The sequence below is a fragment of the Scomber japonicus genome, chromosome 23, assembly GCF_027409825.1.
Source record: "Scomber japonicus isolate fScoJap1 chromosome 23, fScoJap1.pri, whole genome shotgun sequence".
NCBI lineage: Eukaryota > Metazoa > Chordata > Actinopteri > Scombriformes > Scombridae > Scomber > Scomber japonicus.
Window position 1 is genome coordinate 1,132,016 of NC_070600.1, and position 2,766 is coordinate 1,134,781.

The window sequence follows — 2,766 nt, forward strand, 5'->3', positions numbered from 1 at the left end:
GGGGTGTCAAACTCATTTTCACCAAGGGCCACATGAGCATAATGGTTGCCCTCAAAGGGCCACATGTAGCGGTAAGACAGTATAAATGTAACCAAATGTAATGTAAAATAAATGTAACTACTCCTTAATGTTAAATAACTCTGAATTTATTAATTATTCAAATTACCAATATTACATATGTACATATGATGTAAAAACAATGTTTACTATGTTTCTTGCTGTGTTAAAACATAAATCCTTTTAAATTGTCAGGTTAAGAAACCCACATTACTCCATCAATCAATGATCAAACTATCCAAGTGAATAAAGAAAAATATCATCCAACTCTAGTTATGACATTAACTTTGTTCAAAACCTTTTTGTCACAGGACAGAATAACAGAATAAGTACAACCAACAATTGTGAGTTGCTAAGAACATGTGGCACACAGCCTTGCAGATTTGTCTGCATAAACACATAAACCTTAAAACACTAAATACATTGCTACACATATAAAGTAGTATATGTAATAAACTCAAAATAACAAAATCAGGGTCGTCTCAATTCACAACTGTATTGGTCAAGTTTTTAGGTGAAGTTGATGAGAAGATGCTCCCTGTCCGTGAACACACCAAGTCGATCCCCTCTCCACCATCCTCATCCACTGATCATGGTCTGAAAATAAACAAAACAAAATGCAAGCACAATCATTAAATTGCACTCAGTTTAACTATTCTTCATGGTTGAAATACATTTTATTAGATTTTAATTCGATTTTTAAAAATGCTTACCTATGCGTTTTCTGGCCGGATGTCTGACACCTTTTTTCTGTGACCAGTGTGTCTATGTCTGGTTTTAGGTCTTGTGCTGAGGCAATCCGTAGAACAGCGTGGAGGTTATCATCAGTGATGCGGGATCTGTGCTTGTTTTTGTTTAGACTCATTAAGGAAAACATCTGTTCGCACAGATAGGTGCTCCCAAACATAGACAGAACACGCGCAACATGAAGTCGAAGCTGTGGCATCAAATCAGGGGGCAGTAGACGGTAAAAGTCCTGGATTGTAACATCCTGGAACTTCGCTCTCAGGCCACTATCGCTTTGAAGCTCTATTAACTCCATCTGAAGGTGTTGGGGTGCTGTGCAGACATCGGTGGTGAAGGGATTGACAAAGATGGCAAAGCCCGAGTGCTGTGCTCTGAAGTCAGAGAAGCGCCGATCAAACTCATTCATTAACCGGCTCAGTTTGGTAGCTAACTGAGCACATGAAAAAGTACCGGGAAACGAGGCTGAGATGCTCTGACAAACAGGAAAGTGGGCAAGATTGTCCTGTTTCACTTGACACATCCATAGGTCAAGTTTACGCTGGAAAGCGGTGATCATGTCGGACATCTGCGTGATGACTTGTTTGCGTCCCTGCAGCTTCTGCCAGTTTGGATCTGACAATTCAGACAAGGGCTTTCCTTTACTCTGCATGAAAAGAGCAATGTCTTCCCTTAGCTCAAAAAATCGTTTGAAGACTTTGCTCCTACTCAGCCACCGCACTTCTGTGTGATAGGGCACGTCTCCATGCTCCGAACCCATCTCCTGCAAGAACAGCTGGAACTGACGGTGATTCAGGCCACGCGCCCGAATGAAGTTCACTGTTTTCATGACCGTGGTCACAATATTATCCATCCCCAGCACCTTCCCACACAAAGCTTCTTGATGGATAATGCAATGGTACGTTATCAGAGGCGTGTGACAGTTACTTTTTTCCATTTTCTCCTTCATCAGTCCAACCAAGCCCGCTTTTCCTCCACACATTGCAGGTGCACCGTCTGTAGTTAGTCCCGCCAACTTTTCCCAGGGCAATGCATTTTTATTTATGGACTTCTCCACTACATTAAAAATGTCCCGTCCCGTTGTGGTCCCATGCATGGCAGCTACATCCAACAGCTCCTCAGTGACAGATAGGTCCGGCTTAACGCCTCTAATAAAAATTGATAGCTGCGCTGTATCCGTGTTGTCTGTGCTTTCATCCACAGCTAATGAAAAAGCTATGTAGCTGCGTGTCTCTTCTGCCAGCTGTGTTGCCAGGTTTCCTGCTAGTTCAGTAACTCGGTCCGCGATGGTGTTTCTTGATAAACTGACATTTTTAAAAGTCTGTATCTGGTCGGGACACACCTGCTCACACACCTTCAGCATACACTGCTTCAAAAAGGCACCGTCTGCAAAAGACTTTGAAGCTCGGGCGATTTCTTCAGCCACAATATAGCTAGCTTTCACTGCCGCAGTGTTTTTGGCTGTGCCTTTCATGAACACATTCTGCTGCAATTGTAATTTGCGTTTTAATTCTTGGACAGTTTGTTGTTTTTCTCCAAGGCTAACTTTGGCATACTTAGCTCCGTGTTTGGTGTCAAAATGCCGACGTAGATTGTACTCTTTGACAACTGACACTGCCTCATAACACAAAAGACATACCGGTTTTTCTCCTTGAAGCACAAACATGTATTCACCTTCCCATCTTTCTTGAAACAGTCTTCCATCTGCATCAACTTTTCTCTTCTTGGACATTTTGATAATATTTGTATTTCTCGATTCCACTTGTTGAAAATTGCATTGATGTTGGTACACTGCGCTCTAGTGGCGGGATGCCGTCACTTCGCGGGTAACATGATCGGCATGAATTGTGGGTAATGTAGTTTATGGTCAATGCACGCTTTTGACTTATTTATTTTAAGACAATTAGACCTTTTAAGTTCTCGCGGGCCACATAAAATGACATGGCGGGCCACATCTGGCCCGCG

At 42.4% G+C, this 2,766-nt stretch overlaps 1 protein-coding gene across 1 annotated transcript; it reads right to left on the bottom strand.

Annotated features, from left to right (window-relative positions):
* Positions 1 to 766: 766 nt before the first annotated feature.
* LOC128353491 (general transcription factor II-I repeat domain-containing protein 2-like) lies at positions 767 to 2,533 on the bottom strand. Its single transcript, XM_053314192.1, has one exon. It carries the CDS (start codon positions 2,531 to 2,533, stop codon positions 767 to 769), a length of 1,767 nt encoding a protein of 588 aa, XP_053170167.1.
* Positions 2,534 to 2,766: the final 233 nt, after the last annotated feature.